This window comes from Mytilus galloprovincialis, chromosome 9, assembly GCF_965363235.1.
Source record: "Mytilus galloprovincialis chromosome 9, xbMytGall1.hap1.1, whole genome shotgun sequence".
In the NCBI taxonomy this organism is placed as follows: domain Eukaryota; kingdom Metazoa; phylum Mollusca; class Bivalvia; order Mytilida; family Mytilidae; genus Mytilus; species Mytilus galloprovincialis.
In genome coordinates, this window is record NC_134846.1 from 16,877,537 (window position 1) to 16,898,624 (window position 21,088).

Here is a 21,088-nt window from a genome sequence, read left to right on the forward strand (position 1 = left end):
CAGAAAACATTGAAAAACATACCCTGTTCTAAACAAAAAAATTGAAAAACATACCCTGTTCTAGACCATATAAAATAGTTGCAATTTTAGACCCGGGTTCAGGACTGTATCTTAAACAGTAAAATAAGCGATCCTGTACTTGACAAATACTTTGTTTATAAAAAGACCCTTTTCTCAACAGCAGGACATTCTAAAGCAACCCTGTTCTTACCAGCAGGGTATGGAAAAGTGACCCTGTTTTGCGTCAAACTTATACCACTCAAAATATAGGAAGTAACCCACCAGGAGTAACCCTGATGGCTGACAGATAAGTTTCATAGGATGTTTTTGCACAAGAAATCTGAGACTCTTTCACTTAATCATAAGTTGAATTCAAATCCTTCCACATTTTAGATTTAAAAGACTTCTAGTTTAATATATTTATGTAGTTATGGAAATATTATTAGCTCTTGGTAAAATCAATAGGACTGATCACAAACTCATTGATTAATATAATGGAAACATAAGGATACAATGTATCAATTCATGGCACAAAACCTAAAACAAAATGAATCAAAGGGAAAGCTCTTTAATTGCTGTTCTTCATCTCATGTAAATTTTGGCTGTAACTTAACAAGGGTAAAACGTAATTGTGTAGTAGTTTTATTCTTTTGATAAAAAAGCGACATCAATAAATACATTAACAAATTATATATAAATAATGTTTCTAGTTTTTCATCAAATTTTCAGTTTTGCAGGTCTACCATAATCATAAGCAGATATTTAGGTCTTTTCAATAATATTTTGCTCTTGTTTGTTCTATGTATTAAAGAAATCCAGTCTTCAGAATTCAAACAACACAGATATTACATCTGAAATGAAAAATGGATTATTATATCATCTAAAGCTGCTAGGAAGTAAATAAAAGTTGTGCATATAAAAATCAGAGAATAACAATGTCGGTATTTGGTATTGTTTTTTTTATTTTATTTATGCTTACTAGTGATCATTATTTGTTTAATACTCTGGCATCACTATAAGGGGGAAATGTAAGTTTTACACAAGTAGAAATGGACACAAAGATGACATTATCATTTCATATCATTTGAAGCCATATTTGTTTTTAATTGAATACAGTTTAAAATTTCCTTCAAATAAAATGAAAAATATCATAGGATGTTTATATTGATATCTGAAACTTGCAAACATATCTAAAACTTGTAGACACAAGTTTGTTACTTTAAATCTATGAATTGAATCTGATGTACTGTAGTTCATGTCGTCTGTCTATGTAGTTCATACCTGTTTCTCGTTTTTAAATAGATTACACTGTTGGTTTTCCCGTTTGAATGGTTTTGCATTACTAGTTATTTTGGGGCCCTTTATAGCTTGCTGGTCGGTGCAAGCCAAGGCTCCGCATTGAAGGCCGTACCTTGACTTATACTGGTTTACTTTTATAAATTGTTATTTGGATGGAGACTTGTCTCATTGGCACTTATACCACATCTTCCTATATATATTGAACAAGAATCAGAATAACATACTTCTTAGTGTCATCTGTCTGGTGTTTCTGTTTTAGTATCACTAGTTTTTGACTTTGCCTGTAAAAAGATAAACAAAAATGTAACCATAGTAAAGACTTACATATCTTGTCATTTTATATATATCAAAACCTTTCTATTAGGAGTATCTAAAAATATACACATATTGAAATTATCTTTTTCTTGGGTATAAATCTGGGCAATCAAGGAAAAATTTTTAAGTTTTGAAATCAATGATTAATACATGCATGGTTCAATTAAATTCTTTATACAAGCTTTAAGGAAGCTGGCTTGTCATGTTTTAGATCTTTTGTCAGATTTTCGGAATCCTCTGGTTTTATCCATTTGAATGCCTTGAAAAAATTTGCCCGGTGACCCCCATTTTTCTTTTGGTAAATCTTTTACACGTATAATGATAAGCCATCTGTAAAGGTCTTATAAAATTTTTAATTACTTTTTGACAGTTTTTGAGAACTTCAACTTGTCAATGATAAAGTATGAAAAGTCAAGAGAGAATATTTTCCCACTAAAATTTCAATTGTTAATATCTCGAAAACAAGCACGGTGACCTATATATTTTTTTTGCTCTTTGGATTCCTTTATTAATCCTCTATCTATATAAACTAGTGTTTTGAAAAGTTTATTACTTTGAAACTGAGAAGCGAACTCCTTTAATAGACCTGAGAAACTCATATTTTGTTGAATAATCAACTGTTTCAAGTTTACCTATGCCTATACCTATGAATTTTATGAAAATTACTTCCCAATTGATATTAATAAATTTAGAGTTAAACAGCTGCTCTTAATATATGGACACCATTCAGCAGCTAACTTATAAGATACTATTTCTGTATTTAGCTAAATGCAAGATATAATAATGTTCTGTACGTGTCCTCCTTCCAAACACACATAAAAGGGAGGAGCTTATTACAGTGACTGTAGGGCATATATATTTCTAAACACTTTTATGTAGGATTATTATGTTGTTTTTTTCCTTCAGACAAGAACCTTTCATGCAAGAAATTTATAGGGACACATATTTACAAGACCCTCCTATTATAATATTGCCCCCCCCCCCCCTCACAACCATTTCAGATTGTTGAACTCATTTTTACCAGGAAAAGATAAGAGAAAGTTGAGGAAATATAACAACTGGCAAAGCCCAAGGTAAAAAAAAGGTACAAAAGACAAACAACAGTATATAAAACAAAGAAAAATAAAACTAAAGGGCCTGTGTCGCTCACCTTGGTCTATGTGCATATTAAACAAAGGACACAGATGGATTTATGACAAAATTGTGTTCTGGTGATGGTGATGGGTTTGAAGTTCTTACTTAACTGACCGTTCTTGCTACTTACAATTATCTCTATCTATAATGAACTTTGCCCATTAGTAAACAGAGGAAATTATTTTGTAAAAATCTAAAAAATTTACCCAACAACCGGTTGTCCAATTCATCTGTAAATTTCAGGGCAAATCTTTGTCAGATTTGCTCTAAATGCTTTGGTTTCAGAGTTATTAGCCAAAATCTACATTTTACCCCTATGTTCTAATTTTAGTTATGACGGCCAGCTGGGTCACCCGAACATTTTTTAAAATAGATACCCCAATGATGATTGTGGGCAAGTTTGGTAAATTTGGCCCTGTAGTTTCAGAGGAGATTTTTGTAAAAGATTACAAAAATTTATTAAAAATTGGTAAAAAATTTACTATAAAGGGCAATAACTCCTTTAGGGGTCAACTGACCATTTTGGTCATGTTGACTTATTTGTAGATCTTACTTTGCTGAACAATATTGCTGTTTACAGTTTATCGCTTTCTATAATAGTATTCAAGATAATAACCAACCAGGTGCTCTGCAGGGCGCAGCTTTATACGACCCCAGTGGTTGAACCCTGAACAGTTGGGGCAAATTTGGTCACAATATTCAAGCTTGATTCTGTCTGAATTTGGATTGTGATCAAAATTTTTGACATAATATAGGTTTTAGTCACAAAATTAATGTGGTCAAAGAACTTAAACTTAAAAACTTTAAATTTTAAATTGGACATTACCTATTATGGTCCAATATCCAAAATCTAAATACATGGTTAGATTCAGCATATCAAAGAATCCCAAGAATTAAATTTTTGATGAAATAAAATAAGATCTAACAAATCTATTGCACAATACTGTGCAATTGAAGATTTCTTCTTGAAACTTTTAAAAATTCTAAATTTGAAAAATTAAAAAAAAAGGAAGCTCTCAAAAAATGGTAAACAAAAAATCCCCCCCCTCTTTTTGAAACCCCCTTGAAGCAAAAGCCTTAAACTCAATCCCATACTTTCCATTGCAGGATTGAACCTTGTAGTACAATTTTAGAGAGATCCATACACTTAACACAAATTATTGTCATGATTGTTTGGGAACTAGAAACATGCTTCTTTTTGGCCCCTAATTCCAACATATTTTGGACAATTAATCCAAAACTTAATCCCAGCCTCCCCTTTGTTATATGGTACATTGTGGTACAATTTCAGAGAGATCCATACAATTACACATAAGTTATTGTCTTAAAACTAGAAAAATGCTTGTTTTGACCCCTTTTTGGCACTTAATTCCTAAACTTTGGCCCCATAACCCCTAAAAATGAATCCAAACCTTCTAATTGTGGTTTTAAACATTGCAGTATGATTTCAGAGCAATTGAAATACTTCTACACAAGTTATTATCCTCAAACTAGAAAAATGCTTGTTTTGGGATAACATGTGGAGGTATCCTTCTTGAGCTGAAGACCACACAGATGTCGTTGTATTGTTAGTTCCGTTGATCGAAGTTAAATGGAGAAAAAAAAGCAACATAACTTGCGGAAAAAATGAAATAAAAGTGTTAAAACAGTATTATACTACATCGGGATATCCATATTCAATAAGGAAAATCATCTGGAAAGAGCAAGGACTCGTTTATTTAACCGGTAAGTGAAATTTTATCACATTTTAAAACAATTTTTCCTGACCGATGCCCCAATTTCTTGAAACGAAGTTGGCAACCTTTTGCTTCGCTCTATAGTCGAGATTCACGTTGATAGTAACCATGCATATTTAGAGTAAAAATATGGTATATTAGTATATATATGGTACAAATAAGTGATATATATTTAAAAATATGAGATTTATGATAATAAGGGGGAGGGACTATGGGGGGCTCATAACAGAATCCTGTCCTCAAGCACCTATGTTTAAAACATCTGCTATTATTTGTTAAATATATAGAGGTAATACTTTACCACAACTACAGGTTTTGGTATTCCAATCATATCACACAAGTCATTTCTTATCATTCTAACTTCACTCAGATCATTGTCCCTGTAAAAAAAGTCATATATTTGAATGAAAGGTCAATATCATAACAAGATGAAATCATATATATCAAATCTGAATACCAGGAGTCGATTTCACAAAAAAATTGTACGACTAAGATTGGTCTTAAGTATTCTGAATTGTTCATGACTCACGATCAATATTAGTCAAGTACAGTCAAAATTGGCACTTAAATCTCAAAAGGAGTTTTTAAGTTGCTTTGTGATACATTTTTTGGTAGTTCTTTCTTTACATGCTGAGAATGCTATTAAGGTCTTGTTAAAAGCTTTTCTAAAATGGACAGAATCAATTTCAACCCCCAGGTTAAATGAATAGAAACCTACACAAATAAGAGGGTTTTAAATGGAAGCCTTACCATAGACTGTTTAAACTGAGCATTACTAATTTATAAAAGTTCTAGTAAAGAGGCACCAGAAAAATCAAATTGGACTGTCAGATTGCAGAAAAATTGAATGATATATGTATTGTTTAGACAGTCAAAATGGAGAAATATCATATCACACTTTATATGGTGGAAAATATTAGGGACTTTACTACAGTAATTTTTCCTATTAATGTTAAGTTTCGTTTATTCCATCCTTGAATCAATTTTTCACATTTATCTATTTGTTTCTCTGTGTTTAATTTTTGACATTCTTGATAATCGTATCCAAAATATATTCCTAGACTTTTAATGTGGTCTTGTTTCCAGTTTATATTTTCAATTTTATCTTTTGACTTTTTAAATTTGCCAAGCCATAAGCCTTCTGTTTTGTTTCTATTCAGTTTGAGCCCAGAAAGGCTTCCAAAAGTTTCAATGATATTAAGGGCAATACTTATATCTTTGCGTGTTTTTAAAAACAATTGAGTATCATCTGCCAGTTGACATATTTTTAGTGAGCAAGATTTTCCATCTAATTTGATTTCAAATCCTTTTAATTCCTTATTTTCTCTTAATTTAATTGCCATTATTTCAACACACAAGACAAAAATTAACGAAGATAACGGACATCCTTGTCTAATCCCACGAAATGTATTGAAGGGGGCAGACACCCATCCATTATTTAAAATACATCCTTTTATGTCTGTATACATAGTTTCAACCCATTTTATGAATTCTTTTTTAAAACCATTTTTTTTTTAAAGATTCAAACATAAAGCACTACTCAAGTGAGTCGAAAGCTTTAGTAAAGTCTAAAAATAAAACTGCACCATCTACATTAAATTTTTCAGAATAATCAATAATGTCTTGGATTTGTCTTATGTTAAAACCTATGTATCTGTTTTTTATGTAACCTTTTTGATCAGAGTGAATGATTTTTGGTAGTACTGATTTTAGTCGTTGCGCTAAGGCATAAGCTAGTAATTTAACATCATAGTTTAATAATGTAATAGGTCTATAGTTATCAAGGGAGAGGGGATCATTTTTTTTTAAACAAAAGAGATATGGCTCCAATTTTTTGGGAGTTTGTTAATTATCCTTTTTTATAGCAATAGTTGAAAACTGGTACTATGTAATCTTTAATCTGTTCCCAAAATTTTCTATAAAACTCAACGTTCAGTCCGTCCAGCCCTGGGGCCTTGTTTAATTTCATCTTAAATATAAAAGAATACATTTATGAAGACCTTTATTTAAACATTATCATTTCATGTTTTTATATGTGAACAGACTAAAAAGAGCAAATTTTAATAGGTAAATGTTGAAATTTGATCAGAAATCAACTTTTAATTTTTAAATCAGTGTTTATATTAAACAAATTGAAAATGTGTTATTGATTAAATAAATACAACATCACATGCAGTTTTATAATTACTTATTTGCACATGTATTTCCATCATTGGCAGTTCAATTTTTTGTTCAGGTAAATTAATCAGTGAGTGATAGATTTCTCTTGCAAGAAATTTAAAGGTCCCATTGAATAAACTAAACAGAAAACAATAGCTATTGTATTTGTTAGATGGGACAATAGAACTTACAAAAGTTTAAATGGACGGGTAACTTGCAGGTGAATCTGTGGAAAACTATAATAGGGTTCGCAATAATGTATAAAATATTGATACTACAGATTAATAATATACTAGGGTATATGTCAATAAGACAGTAACCCAACAAGAATACTTTGTGTACTGAATGAAGCATACCAGACAGTTTCACTAAGCATTGTCATAACATCATCCAACACGTCATCAGGAACTACGTCATCATACGTCACCAAGGCTTCATACAGCTTGTTGGCTGTAGTTTTCCTCACCTGAAATATTCATATATTTCTAAAATGTATCATTTCATTTCTTTAATAAGCTTATTTTGACTTAGACTTGAATTTACATGAAAATTTAAGTATGGATTATTATATATGGACATTGCAGTGGTTACAGTTTAGGACAAATCACAGTATGTTAGAAACAAATTTGTTGTGTGTTACTAGTTATGCAGGATACAAATTTTCCTTACCGTACAAATTACAAAAGAAAAATATAAAAAATATAGTATATGGCTTGTCAATGTACATAATGTTGTTTGTTTTCTTAGATATTTTTAAATGATATAAGGTACCTTCATGTATTTATGTTGAAATATTCATTTTCTTGACACTCATATCTAATTATTTCCTATATTTGCATATTATCTGCCATGATGTTGTTCGGCCATTTTGAATCCTGTTTTGACCTTCAAGTAAGGTACTTACCCGTGGGTATTTATGACAGACTAAAATAAGTAACTGGGTCAGCGATTTCTTTCTTGTAGCTTCACCAAAATGCAGCAATCCACAAAATCTACAAAAAAGTCCATCTATAATATTGTTTTAGTTTAATTCAAAAGAAGTAAAAAGCATTTACTTTTCTCTAAAAACCCTAATAACCAATATTACAATATAAACTCTTTTAAATCATCCAATTTGGTTATTTTCTTAAATTCAAATTTTCTTAAATGTTTTGTATACTATTAGTTTCTGGCAGTAATGTTATTTACTACTTTATTTATTTATTTTCAATGTGAATTCTCATTGTTTTTTTCTTAAGTTATTTTTCTCTTGTTTTTTTATCATATAAATGATGATATTTTTCTTTGTTTTTTTTTATGACATAAAAGATCAATAACAAGTGCTTCAGTACATCTTCCCCTGATTATCCCTAGGCACTTTTCTTTTCTTATCAAAGAATCCAATCCAGAGATATCAGAGGAACATGTTTTAATTTATTAATAATTTTACCAAATTACAAATAACTTACACGTCAGCACTGGCCATAAGTTTGTGAGGATCTCCACTCCGTAAAATCTCCTTCTTGGTTAATTCAAAAATATCTATAGGAAATGTGTTGCTGAAAACAAGTATGGAGAATCGTCACAAATGAAAATTAATAATGTATTTCTGCTTCTTTCCCTAAAGTGAACTCAAATTAGTGCTTAATTTTATTGTCTCGCGTCGCTAGGTAAACTCAGTTTGCGACAGTTAAATCTACATTTTACGAAGGTCAAGCTTAAAATACAATACAGTTATCTCCTGATTTGCTAACTCAAGAATTGATTGCCATAGCTTTCCTTTCCGAAATTTGGGTCCTTCAACCACACTTAGTTTGTCCTTTTTTAAAGCTTTTGATTTGACCGTCAAGAATGAATCTTTTTGAAGACGAATAAAACTTCAAGTGTACATAGCTTTTATCCTGATATCTATCATGAGTTTATTGGCAACTGTCAAATTAAAAATTGATCATGGGTTCTTTAAAACAAGTCTTCATACCGTGAATTCATTAATATTCGTTGGATACCATTTTTTATGGATTTCGTGGGTATAAGAGAACCACGAATTCAAATGTTCAACGAATTACAAATTTTCTAAAAGACTGTATGAAGACTTTGCCAAAAACCACAAAATCAAATATCAATAAAATATGCAAATTTTCCTCAAACCACAAAAATTGGTACCCACGAATATAAATGAATTCAGAGTATTCAGTATTGTTATTCTTCAACAACTCACCTTGTATCTGTTGCCAGGACATCAAAAGAACCTTTAGATAATAACTGGTCCAACATCTTTAACAATGGAATTGATACTCTGGAATATAAACAAATGACAAATATTATCTATAGGAATAAAGGGAGTAAAGTTAAATATGTCAATGGTAACAGCAACCCAACAACATAGAAAGTTAATAAAATATATATATAAAGATAAAGAGATGTGGTATAAATACAGATGAGACTACTATTCACAAGAGACTAAAGAATTGAGATAATTACCACTAAAGTGCAAAGTATGGGCTTCAACAATGAACAAAACATAGATCAAGCTATAAATGAATCCAAAAGACAACATACAGCCTGCAACAACAGACAGGTGTCTATACATTTGTAAAGCTTGAAATCACCATGTATCTTAAAATGATGTGATTAATTTAAACTATCTACATGTATTTGAAAAGATTCTGATTAAAATTTAACAGTCACCATATATATGCATGTATCTATAAAATGATGTGATTAAATTTTACAATCACCATGTATCTAAAAAAGTTGTCAATAAATTTTACAATCGCCATGTGTCTGAAAAGGATGTCATTAAATTTAATAAGGACAATTCTTAAATATCAAATTCCACCATCAACACCAAAGTTTTCAACAACAAAGGATATTGTCTCACATATAAAGTATGACGAAAGACAAATGTGAGATGCAGTCTATACTAGCTGCTTTGGTAGATTTCAATTCCATAATTCATAACTGCATTAAACTATAACTCTTTTAATTTATAAAATATGGAAAAATTTGTTTCACACTATCGTTGAAATTAGAGGAGTCTCAGATTTTTTGTGCAAAAATATTGAATGAAACTCTTGTAAAGACAACATTCAGGCCAACTAAATACGTACCTATCTTTTTTCAAGTAATCTTTAAATATCTGTATTAATACTTGTGTAAACTTGTGTAATTGTTGCTCATCTTTCTGTATTTTTCTTAAATATGTTTCCATGGAAGTACTTGAAAATTTTACCTACAAAGAAAAATTGAAAAAAACTTTAAAATACAAAATTCAATACTTTCACATAGTGATTAAAAAAAAATCTCTGTGACCTGTATCATATAAAAGTAAAAGAAACTCAAGTTACATTGTAAACAAACTTCATTTTTCTATTTTTCTATATTTATCTTATCTATTTATAACTCTGTATTGCTACTTTCACTTTTCATTGTTTCTCTCACCATGACAACGTCAAATTCAATGTACCACTTTAAGTACTTCAGTAATTAATTTCTGCATAAAAATTGTCCTGATGAAGCCAGCCTTGCAGGTGAAACATGTAGACCATAGCAAACAAAATTGCAGACCATTTGAAGTGTTGTTGTCAACTTTGAGTATATTTTAAATGTTGCATTTATTTGCCTAATTTGACAACCCTGCATACCAAGGTATCCACTTCAGGGACTCTATCGAAATGATTCACACAGGCGTTGGTTCACCAAACAGAGTTTAATTTTATATATTTAAATGTTAAATATAAATGCCTTTTTGAGTATATCAACAGATCTATTGTACTAGTTAGTTGTTTGATAAAGCAAAATAAACAGAATGTCTTCTCAACAAGATGGGCAAGGTAGATAAATAAAGTTTGCCTACCCTGTGCCCACTTTTAATGTAGTATGGCGGAAATATATCTCAACTGACGTGCCAAGGCTCTGTGTTGAAGACCGTACTTTAACCTATAATGGTTTACTTTTACAAATTATGACTTGATTGGAGAGTTGCCTTATTGGCACTCATACCACATCTTATATCTATTTATATGAAATATTTTGTGTAACTATAAAATGATATCTCTATGTTGTACATCTCGTATCCTTTATTCATATAAAAAATAAACACTTACTAAAGATTCAGTGATTCCACCAACGCTTACAGTGAAACCTAAAAGGACATTATATGCATATGATTCACAACCTAGCAACTGAGAAAACCGTGGAAATGTATCTGATGGGGCAGCCCAATTAATGTCTTCTATTTCTGATCTACAAATAAAAAACATTTTAAGATTAAAAACATTTTCATATACATGTATGTTCGACCAGATTGATCAGTGAAAGATGGAAATTTACCATTATATAATATATGAACCGTATTTGTATTATGGAATATTATGGAATATACAATATTCTATAAGGAAGTACACCACTAATTCATGGCCCCATTGCTTTCTATGTTAAAATCCTCCGTTTCAAGCAGGCACCCCTCTTCTGTATAAAGTTCAAATAAAGTGACAATCATTGCATTTCATAACAACACTTTATGGTGTCTTGTACTGAAAAAATCAACATACCTTTTACGGCATTTAAGAAAGAACTGGTTCCTGGAACTTCGGATGTACCAAAACAGGTACTTCAGATCTGACAAACAAACTAAATGTACCCTCTTTTTAAAATTTGATGTACTTTTTTTAATATTCAAAATTATTAGTCAAAAAGTGTTCAACAATGATCACCAGTCCTTCAACTTTCATTTGATACCAAAAATACCTCAATATTCTAAATATTTTGAAAGTTACACTCATGCGTAGAAAATATTTTGTGAAAAATATGTACTACTTTCTGGTATGTGCTTTCTGGCCTGGCCCGAATTAGTGGTGTTACACCACAAACCCGTTATTAAGATACTTTTTTTTAACATTTTCATGATGTTATAACTATTTTGGGGAATTAATACGAGAGAAGATTCAAGTTTGACATATTCCAAACATGCTTTTCTCTCATGAAAAAAACTTGTTGAAATACTGTTAAAAAAATTGAAAAAAAAGGGTCAAAAACAAAAGATTTTTTTTATTTAAACTTGCCAACACATAGAAAATCAAATATAAGAAAATGGAATTTTTAATATGTATAGAAAATATGTAAATATTTCAAAAAAGTTCAGAAATATACTTTAATATAATAATAACTTTAAAATACTTGTCCATTATATGTTCTTTGAAAAGCGATCTTTTGCTACTAAAATTACTAATTTTTTTATTACCTTTAATATGTCTAAATATGATAAACATGTTAAAATGTTTAAACCCACTGCATTTTTATGCACCAGTACTTAGTCAGGGGCCTGTTGTTAAGTAGTTTGTTGGTGTGGTTCATAAATGTTTATCATTTCTTGATATTTATATAAATTAAACCGATGGTTTTCCTGTTTAAATTGTTTTTCACTAGTCATTTTGAAGACCTTTCTAGTTGCTGTTCGGTGTGAGCCAAGGCTACACGGTGAAGGCTGTACTATGACCTATAATTGTGAACTTTTTAAAACATTGTGATTTGGATGGACAGAAGTCTCTTTGGCACTCATACCACATCTTCTTATTTATAATAAGTACATACTTTGGAAATATCTTCTCTAATTCTTCTCTATGTGGTATGTTTGGAATCTCAGGTCTGCAATAAAAAAAAAAAATTGCTTGATAGTTGTAGTGTTATAAATCAAAAGATAAAATAGTTTAACCCCACAACATGGATAAGTGCTTAATATCCAAGTAATAAATTTATAATTTTGAATAAAGGACAATTCTGTTTCAATGAGAAAGCAACCCAACAGACCAGCCCTTTGGTCTTCATATAAACCTATCTGTATGTTTTTTTGTCTTTTCTATTTTTCTTTGAATTTGGGTTAATATTTCCCCCTTTATCATCTTCCTTTTGTCAATTTCCAAAATGTTTTGTGATTAGTAATTAGAAGCAGGCAAAATAAAATTCTTTGAATTCAATACCAGACTAATGACCTAGTCTAGCAGTCATAAAAATCAAGTATTATTATTACACAGCCTCAGAATTCAACCAATCAAAATACAGAAGTGGTGTTTCAAGCACAAATTTTGTACTCCAATTACTGTGAGGAAAGTTTTATTACCAAGAGTTTTGTTTTAAATAAAATGTGGCAAGCTTTTTAAATGTTTATTAGGTGTAATTAGTTCTAAGTTCAAACCAAAAACATGTCACCATTAAAATATTTTCTGGAAGAACTCAGGTACATCTTAGGTAAAGCTAACAGAGAAATGTTCATTTCAATAGCTAACAAATGATTAAATAGTGGTGGGTAAAATTCTTGTCTTAATAACCAGTAACAAGTAAATTGGTTAACAGTTATATAAGTTTGGGTGTATTTACACAACTTACTTGTGATATAACAGTTGACTAAATATAAGACCAGCATGTGATCTTGTTCGGTCTATCTTCTCACAGGCCTGCTGTAGTAAGCAACAGAAAATATTGTTGGATCTATAAACATATAAAACATTAACAGTAGCATGAATAAAAGGAGATATGGGTCATATACAGTTTTCTATTGATATAATTTGAGTTATTTCCCTTTTCTGTCTTGTTGAAGGGCAATGTAACATAAAAAAATAAAACAAGTTCCTTCATAAATAACCCTAATTCAACATTGACTATGCAGATATAAAAAGTTGTTTTCATACAAAAAATTAGTTTGTTTAAGCCTTGTTCAATATATCGTTTTGAACAAATAAGGATCTTTTATCCCACTTGCTTGTATTACATGTTCAAACATGGTAAGCTAAGTCAAATGATACAAGAATGTGTCCATAGTTCACAGATGCCCCACTCGCACTATCATTTTCTATGTTCAGTGGACCGTGAAAATAGGGTAAAAACACTAATTTGGTATTAAATTTAGAAAGTTTCAAGTTGATTGGACTTTAACTTCATCAAAAGCTACCTTGACCAAAAACTTTAACCTGCAGCAATAAAAAACTTTAACCTGAACTGAAAGAGTTCTTTAATGTGCCCCCCCTCCCTTTTACAAGACAAGAAAATTGCTGCAACAGAAGAGAATTTCTGATGGGCTGATCTAAACATAAATATAGGGGAGGCAAATTTTTTTTCACCGCACCGTGCATAAAATCTTGATTTTTTTTTTAATATTCAGTCTAGCTTTATAAACTAACAACACCCACAATATTTTAAAAGAAGTGCCTTCCGACATTCCAAAACAATTCGTTCTAGAACAGCCCATCAATAGTTCCAAAAAGATTACAACAAAAAGTTTCATACATGAATAACAATTAGCATTTTCGTACATGAGAGTTACTTCAAAATATTTTATGGCAGGATTGAGTAATCATAAGAGCTAGACATCCGATAAAAGCGATTACTCTTTCACCTTAAAATAAAATACAAAATTATATGTCCAACTAAGTGATATCTGTACAGGTTTCATACTTACATTTGTGAAGACAGTAGTGAGGGGTCTTTATTTACAACCATGGATGTTAAATCATGTAAACCTGTCATACTGGCCTCTCTGACCCTGAAATTGACAAAACACAAGGTTATATCATGTAAACCTGTCATACTGGCGTCTCTGACCCTGAAATTGACAAAACACAAGGTTATATCTTGTAAACCTGTCATACTGGCCTCTCTGACCCTGAAATTGACAAAACACAAGGTTATATCATGTAGACCTGTCATACTGGCCTCTCTGACCCTAAAATTGACAAAACACAAGGTTAAATCATGTAAACCTGTCATACTGGCCTCTCTAACCCTGAAAATGACAAACACAAGGTTATATCATGTAAACCTGTCATACTGACCTCTCTGACAAAACACAAGTTTACATCCTGTTTTCCTGTTGACTTCTGCAATGCTAATACAGACAGAAAACAAGCTGTTATCAAGTAAGTACTATTTTCTACCAGATGAAGATAGCTTTTTCTCAGTGAAGTGAGAAAATGCTGACATCATATGCATTTGCCCAAGGTCATTAAGGTTAACTTAGGAAAATAGACTTTTAGTGATAAACTGATCATCAATGGTCTCTCAAACTTGAGGACGTCTCTCAGCTTTAATCTCAACCAAGAGTGATATCCCTCTTTGAATACGACCATAGATAATTTAAAAATACTGGCCCTTCTGATACTGAAAATAATATAAAGAAGGTTTTATCATAATAAATAGTCATACTGACCGCTGGCAGATAGATACTCAGTGATTTTGCTAGCGCTCGTCACTTTCGTATTTTACGAAAGGGTTTTCTCATTGACGAAAGTATTTCAAATCAATTTCGTCACTTTAATTTTGAAAGTGTAAAAAAAAATTCGCAATAAAAACTATAAATCTACCTGTCTTCATGTTTTTGACAAGTTTATGACCTCCAGGTAATTAACATTTTCAACAGGTGTTACAAGTTGTGATTACAACTAATCCGCTTATCGCCATCAGATGGGTCACCTATCCATAATTTATTAATTAACCCCATAATTGAATGACCGTCATAATTATTTCCCCAGGAAAATCAGTCAGTCGGCATTTCAACAACCAGGAGTATAATTTCGTCATTTAATCAAAAATGTAACAACCCGGACAGTTCGCATTTGAATTTCAATATTTCCCAAACGATCACAATCTGAAGTTAGTTTGTCGTAGATTCGTCATTCGAACGCATTTTCGTCATATTTGATTTAAATGTTCATCAAAAACTTTCAACAATTTCCATTTAAAATATAAAGAACTTTCATGTGTTTATTCAAAAAGTTCACGAGAAATGTTTTAAACAGGTGCTTCCTGTATTGTGTTCTACGCATGCGTGAAAGTATCCCTTTGACTATTTATAGACATTAAAAACGTAAAATACGAAATCATTTAGAATCAATTAAACGAGAGAGACAAATATATATCTCTTACTAAAGGAATTTAAATCGAAAAATAATAATTTCCTGATGAATCCGGACTCGTTTTGAATTTATTATCCACGTGTCACTTCCCGTTTTCGTTTCATTTTAAAACCGAAAGTAGTAAACGTGATCTATTGTTGATTTGTTTACAACCTCCTTTCAGTCATTATAATCGTTCCAAAAAGGATATAATACATTTCCAACTTGATAGAAATGATATCCAAATATCGACTTAGACGTTTTATAAGGATAATGATTATGCAGTGAAATAATCATTGCAAATTGATTTCTGCTGTGATTCCTTGTTTAAAAAAATAGAATCCAACTTTTGTTGTTCAGGAATGACCCCTGGAATAAACTGAAGAGAAATTGTGATTCCATGTCAGAATCTTTCATAATAATAGCCAATACAGTCAAATCATACAATAACTGCCAATCATGCTGGTGCCTCAATCCCTTAAAATCTGACTAAGTCAAAAGATGAAGCTAGTACTATACATCATTGTTCTATTGCTTATACACAAAATAAGGTTGATTTTAATAGCGCGCAAAAGTGACTAAAGCCCTCAAAATCCTAGCTTAAACCCTGTAGATACTAATGCAAAAATTTAGTTGTTGGTAATTTCTTGACCTATATATCTGCCTAGGACCAATGGCGTGTTGTTGACAGAACATGATTGTGTGACAAGCCTCAAGAGTGTGATCAGAGCTATAAATACCTACCAGGCTCCAACATCTCCTCTACTGTCTAATGTATAGTCCCTCATGGCTATAAATAATGAATCGTAAATTTCTGGTAGATTTTCTTTACATATCACATCTGAGGAGCTGCCATTTATGTCCACTCCAACTGTGTTACATATGCTAAAATGATTTAAGTGCAAATGTGAAGTAATCGAAAAACTAGCATAGTCATTGCTTGCATTGATAAACAAAGTTTTTTTTATAAATCTGAGTTCAAAAATGTTATTGTTTTTTTGTTTGTTTCAATACATGAGCTTCTAGCTGGTACTTTTTCCTGGAAAATTTTGATGTCACAAGGCAAATATCTTCATGTCACAGCGTCACAAGACAAGTTTTCCTCCAAATGTTCCTTCATATCAAACAGGGGCAGTTCAATCATTTTAAAAATAGAAATTGAAATCTCATGTATATAGTTCCTCTATAAGGCTATCCCTTTTTGTCAGCTGCTGAAATGTGTACTACAAACAAGATCTATCCATCTTCAGATATTTTTTATAAAGGCTCATTGCTCCTTGATTACTGTGATTCTGTGGTTTCATACAATATGACAATTGTTTTCCTTTCCTTCCATTGGTTGATAAAGTCTAATGTTTGATTTTCATTGGTTGATAAAGTCTAATATTTGATTTTCATTGGTTGATAAAGTCTAATGTTAGATTTTCATTGGTTGATAAAGTCTTATGTTTGATTTTGTCAGTTTTTAAGAACTTCCCCTTTTTTTATTTACCTTGGTGTTCGGTATTTTTGTTATACCTTTTTTCATTATTTGCTAAAAAAACTAAAAATTTGTATTTCGTCAAGTATTTAAATTTGTGGTTTACCCACAAAATTCAAGAATACTGGTGAGAAATATTACCTAGTCAGAGCTTTTAAAGCTTGTCTTCGTGATTCTGCCCATGTCATTTCTTTTTCAGTCATTTCTGTAGTTTTCATTAAACCTTGTAAAACTCTGCGTAACTTTCCTTTTATGAAGAAACCTGGCATGGCTCCTATTGCCTGAGCGAAACCCATTCTGAAAAAGGAAAAAGTTCTTTTTCTACAAATATCCACAAAATATAGTAAGAGTTAATATATTCTGTAATAGTTTATTCAGTAGGACCTTAATTTAAGGTTTCTCCAGAATAAAAGGCCATAATGGACAAACCCATTCCACAATCAATGGAACGAAACTCCTCCAAAAGAAAGAAGTCCATTTCGTATAATAGCAACAATTGGGCTGCATGGAGTCCGATAAACAATGTATACAAGGCTTTCTGTATGAGACAAAGGCAAAATCTTGATTAAACATCATGTCTATCTGGTTTAATTGTAACCATGTGGATTTATTAATGTGATTTTATTAAAATGGGACAATAATACGAGATTACTTTATTTGATTTCAGGAAAATCTGCATACAGATCTTTTTAATAAATATTAGAGTGAGAGTTTTTATTATTGTGTTACTCACCCAGTTACATTATTCTCATTAATAAAAACCTCGCAATAATTTCTAAATTTACAGTATCAATCATTTCAGTAAAAAAGATAAACCCAACAGATGATAACAGGCTGATTAACAACCAGTGGAAAACTAAATGCAGATTCAGATGGAGAACTTGATACATTTTGTAATGTGACATGAATAAAGACCCTGATTTGTACTAGACTATTATACTGGGACTTATCTTCAGAAACTAGTTCACAAGGTCTGCAGTAAGATGTGTCATTATACTCAAGAAACATTATTTCAACTCCAAACCAATCAGTCATTGATCTTGCTCCTAAATGTCATGTGCTTATTAGAGAAACAGCAAATAATGTGTTTAACTCAAAAAATCTATCCAAACTTGAGGCGAACATAAAAGATGAAACCCAACCATGCCAACAGAGAATAATACACTATACACCTACCTTGTTGTTTCCACTGGGCTCTTTAATTCATGTAAATATTTCTCTATCACAGTTTCTGCCAAAAAGAAAAAAATATATAATAACAACTAAATAATTTTTTCAATCAAACCACATCTTCTTACTTTTATATACTCTGTGTACTGTTTGATAAAGCAAACAATAGAGGTTATACTAGTTTAACCTTTAAGTCCCTTAAAATAATTATCACAACCCTTTAGAAAATTGTAAGATACTAGATACCATTGAGATGGGAGCAATCTTTGTGGGCCCCACTGTCAATAACGTGGGGTAAATAAGTTGTATGGATAATCTGATATGAAGCATTATTTGAAGTTATTACATAGTCTCATGTGTGATTTTATTCTAAGATTTTAAGTTAAAACTGATAAATATTCTCAACTTACTTTCATAGTATAATAGTGATACGACTCGAGAGGTAGAGTGGACACAATTTGTTAAGAAATACGAACGGATGGACAGACCGACGGACTAACCTTTGACCTAGGATGCATACATTATGACACATTCTCTGGTGTTGATTAATGTATATGTTAAGTTGAAAATGTTTGTCAGGTATAAAGTATGAAATAATAACAGCTGTCCTCTCAAAATATAGTGTGGATCAAATTTGTAAGCGATGGACAGACCAACAGACCTTTGACCTAGGAAGTTGTACATACATCATGACACACCCTCTGGTGTTGATTAAAAAGGATGTCAAGTATAATATTTGAAATCATAACGGTTCTCAAGATATAGAGCGGACACGATCTTCACCACAGGACACGGGGTTGTCAACTGAAACCAAAGTTTTTTTTACCTTGACCTTTGACCTAGGAAGTTGTACATACATCATGACACGCCCTCTGGTGGTGGTTAAAATGGATGTCAAGTATAAACTTTGAAATCATAACGGTTATCTAGATATGGAGCGGACACGATCTTCACCACAGGACATGGGGTTGTCAACTGAAACCAAAGTTTTTGACCTTGACCTTTGACCTAGGAAGTTGTACATACATAATGACACACCCTCTGGTGTTGGTTAGTAAACATGTTAAGTATTAAGTATAAAATCATAACAGTTATCTAGATATGGAGTGGACACAAAGTTAAAGTGTTACGGACGGACGGACGGACGGACAGACTGATCACTATAGGGCGACACGCCTAAAGGCGGGGCCCTAATTAAATAAGTCTGCCCAATATGAAATATTGATAATTCTATTTTAATATAAAAGGCATTTCTAGGGACTTTTGCTAGATGTTTTTTAAATGCACTTACTTTAAGTTTGAGGTCCAGAAACAAGAACAGATAGAAGAAATTCACAAAAAAATATAATAAATAAAAGTTGAATTCAAAGCACTTTTCTGAATCAGGAATGCCAAAATCAAATAATACTGGAAAGTTAAGAATAGTATATGTGGAGCAATTAGGAACCGGAAAGAATGGTTAAACTGTGTACATTATTTAAACAATTTAAACTCTGTTTGGTGAACCAACGCCTGTGTGAATTGTTTCGATAGATACCTTGGTATGCAGGGTTGTCAAATTATGCAAATGAATGCAACATAAAAATTGGAGTATTATTCAAACAACTACAAACCTTGTCTCTTAGTATTTACACCACCATTTTTATCTTTATAATATTCTGTGAAGAATGCTGGGATAGCTGAAGCAGCAGCAGTCTGGAAGAGAGAAACACATTTATATATCTGTGTGCCAGATGACTGCTTATATGCTCAAGTTGTTGCAGCCACAATCATGTCCTCTTTTCCTAGATTGTAACTTCACTGAATTTAACATATCACTATATTTTTATACTTTCAAAACTTACATTTTCTTAACACTTAATACAGACCTTTACTTTAGAGGAATTATAAAAATACCATATTATGTAGTGTTATTGACTGGCTGTTTCTGTATTGGACCTGTTATGTATTCAAGGCTAGCTGTATTGGACCTGTTATGGATTCAAGGCTAGCTGTATTAGACCTGTTATGGATTCAAGGCTAGCTGTATTGGACCTATGCCTGTTATGGATTCAAGGCTAGCTGTATTGGACCTATGCCTGTTATAGATTCAAGGCTAGCTGTATTGGACCTGTTATGGATTCAAGGCTAGCTGTATTAGACCTGCTATGGATTCAAGGCTAGCTGTATTGGACCTATGCCTGTTATGGATTCAAGGCTAGCTGCATTGGACCTATGCCTGTTATGGATTCAAGGCTAGCTGTATTGGACCTGTTATGGATTCAAGGCTAGCTGTATTGGACCTGTTATGGATTCAAGGCTAGCTGTATTGGACCTGTTACGGATTCAAGGTTAGCTGTATTGGACCTGAGACTCGTAGAGTTGAGGGCCAATACAGCTGATCGAGAATCTATAACCAGATAACAGGGCCAATACAGAAACAGCCAGTTCATAACACTTTTATTAAATGATTTTAATTCTTCGATTAAACTAAGAAACTTACTGTGAAGAAGATACAGAAATTCATATCTGAACTTGTCTTTTCCCATTAACGTTGGATTTTTTGTCAACATTGTCAGATGTAATTTCTGATTTCTCATCCTAGTACTTAATCTTATGCTATTTCAATTCATTTTATCTAGCAAATATAAAGTAGCTGGGAAGAATAAATCAGACAGCCACGAATACTATATTTCACGTAAAGCCCTTTCTATCCCTTTTAGCGGGAATTTAATTTCGCGATTTTCAAATTTACTTGAAGTAGTTGAATAAGGAACGATCTAAGTTGTACATATTCGTGAGGATTTATATTTGCGTTATTTCTCTACTCAAGAAAGTTGCAAAAATAAGTTGGTTTACAGTATTCTGAGTCTTTAATTGTCTGCATTCTGATGATTGACTAACAGAAATGAAACAATGATAATAATCCAAAGTTGTACTTGAAAAGGCTG

General features: G+C 31.6%; 1 protein-coding gene across 1 annotated transcript in view; it reads right to left on the minus strand.

Annotated features, from left to right (window-relative positions):
• Nucleotides 1-612: 612 nt before the first annotated feature.
• The window catches only part of LOC143044520 (tubulin-specific chaperone D-like), a 52,612-nt gene continuing 32,136 nt past the window's right edge, over nucleotides 613-21,088 (minus strand). The window contains exons 22-37 of the mRNA XM_076216575.1: nucleotides 19,772-19,853; nucleotides 18,165-18,219; nucleotides 17,130-17,285; nucleotides 16,253-16,393; nucleotides 14,077-14,160; nucleotides 13,008-13,109; nucleotides 12,216-12,269; nucleotides 10,730-10,868; nucleotides 9,734-9,855; nucleotides 8,842-8,919; nucleotides 8,093-8,182; nucleotides 7,549-7,636; nucleotides 7,001-7,110; nucleotides 4,786-4,864; nucleotides 1,524-1,580; nucleotides 613-851 (exon numbers count right to left, since the gene is read on the minus strand). Of these exons, the coding sequence (XP_076072690.1) occupies nucleotides 1,533-1,580; nucleotides 4,786-4,864; nucleotides 7,001-7,110; nucleotides 7,549-7,636; nucleotides 8,093-8,182; nucleotides 8,842-8,919; nucleotides 9,734-9,855; nucleotides 10,730-10,868; nucleotides 12,216-12,269; nucleotides 13,008-13,109; nucleotides 14,077-14,160; nucleotides 16,253-16,393; nucleotides 17,130-17,285; nucleotides 18,165-18,219; nucleotides 19,772-19,853 (1,428 nt within the window). The 3' untranslated portion in view covers nucleotides 613-851; nucleotides 1,524-1,532. The remainder of the gene's footprint in view (nucleotides 852-1,523; nucleotides 1,581-4,785; nucleotides 4,865-7,000; nucleotides 7,111-7,548; nucleotides 7,637-8,092; nucleotides 8,183-8,841; nucleotides 8,920-9,733; nucleotides 9,856-10,729; nucleotides 10,869-12,215; nucleotides 12,270-13,007; nucleotides 13,110-14,076; nucleotides 14,161-16,252; nucleotides 16,394-17,129; nucleotides 17,286-18,164; nucleotides 18,220-19,771; nucleotides 19,854-21,088) is intronic.